At 45.0% G+C, this 1588-nt stretch overlaps 1 protein-coding gene across 1 annotated transcript; it reads left to right on the plus strand.

Moving 5' to 3' along the window:
• Positions 1-282: 282 nt before the first annotated feature.
• LOC103256838 (phosphatidylinositol-glycan-specific phospholipase D-like) lies at positions 283-1087 on the plus strand (the record flags this gene model as incomplete). Its single annotated transcript, XM_008054601.1, has 2 exons — positions 283-536; positions 927-1087. Coding segments are annotated over exons 1-2 (324 nt in total), but the record flags the coding sequence as incomplete, so codon positions are not given.
• Positions 1088-1588: the final 501 nt, after the last annotated feature.

Raw genomic sequence — 1588 nt, forward strand, 5'->3', positions numbered from 1 at the left:
ATCCATAGTCCACTTCCATTTGGATGTGTAAGTCAGAAGAGTGACATAGGCAATTTTTGATGTAAGAAAATAAAAAGATGGTTGTGTGGAGGAGGTACTGGAGGGGGTAAGCCTGGAAGAAGAAACACTTGTGTGGTGGGAAATCACTGAGCATCTCCAATGTTTGTGTCTTGGTGCTCAAGCTAGTTATGTCTCCCTCACTGCCAGAGTTGACCAGCACTGAGATCGATTGTCCTGTAGGGTTGACTGATTGGCATCACTTGAGGTATGCAAGCACGATGCAAGAATGGTATTCTATTTTGTGTTCTGTATCTTAGCTTCACTCTTGTGATGCCAGCAGGCACTGTGGTTCATTTCAGATGATGTGTCTAAGATGGCGTTCCTGACCATGACCTTGCACCAGGGTGGAACCACCCGAATGTATGCACTCACATCTGATGCGCAGCCTCCGCTGCTCAGCACCTTCAGTGGAGACCGCCGCTTCTCACGGTTTGGTGGTGTTCTGCACTTGAGTGACTTGGATAATGATGGCTTGGGTGAGAAAGGAGCAGAACCTTTTGCCAAGAATTGAGTCCCTTTACCCAATGGACCAGTCCCCTAATTGGATCCTCGAGGCTCTGCCCTCATAATTAACAGCCCAGTGGCCCAAGAGCCTTTAGACAGATTTTGAATCAGGTAAGACCAGAGCCTGATGTACAAGAGGGAGTTGGATGTCTTGAAGGTGGCAGCATGAGCGTCATTCATGGTAATTGTTATTGATGAATCATGAAACAGGAAATAAAAGCCTTCGACTTTGCCAGGATGAAATCAAGGCAGACTGTTTCAAGGAGGTGCTAATATGATCTGCAGGAGGTTGAGTTAGGATCCAGTAGTGGAATGAGGAAAAGATGACAGAGACTTCCTTCTGCTGGCTTTTATGTTTACAGATGAAATCATCATGGCAGCCCCGCTGAGGATAGCAGATGTAACCTCTGGACTGATTGGGGGAGAAGATGGCCGAGTTTATGTCTATAATGGCAGACACACTACCCTTGGTGACATGACGGGCAAATGCAAATCATGGATAACTCCATGTCCAGAAGAAAAGGTAAAGTGTCCTACAAAATTCTGTGTCATGTTAGGAAATGATCATTAATTGCTGATTTCTTGTTGACATTCACTATAAAACTCTTACAATTTTTACCTGAACTCATAGGTCCTGGAGTCATATCACAATTACGTGCCCATGTTCTGTAGGCGTCAGCTGTCTGTAATTTTTGTAGCTTTGCAGCATTTGCCCCCAGGGCTAAAATCCTGCTGGACTTGGTGTTATGTTGGTCCCTGATCACAGCCTGCTGCTGCTTGGTAAGCACCTGCAGCAGAAGAAAGAAAGCAGGCCATGGCCATTGGTTTCATTAAAACTTCCACTCTTTCATTTCTCGTTTCATTGCTTTGTTTTGTTCCTTTTCTCAGATGAGTTCCCTTAAGTTATGTTTCCTGGATCTAAAACCTTTGGCTGTTATTTTTTTTAATTTAAAAATTATTTTTTAAGCCGGGCTCGGTGGCTCAGCCTGTAATCCCGCGCCTTTGGGAGGCTGAGGTGAGTGGA

The sequence above is a fragment of the Carlito syrichta genome, unplaced genomic scaffold, assembly GCF_000164805.1.
Source record: "Carlito syrichta isolate Samal-C Ts95f unplaced genomic scaffold, Tarsius_syrichta-2.0.1 Scaffold79427, whole genome shotgun sequence".
Taxonomy (NCBI): Eukaryota; Metazoa; Chordata; class Mammalia; order Primates; family Tarsiidae; genus Carlito; species Carlito syrichta.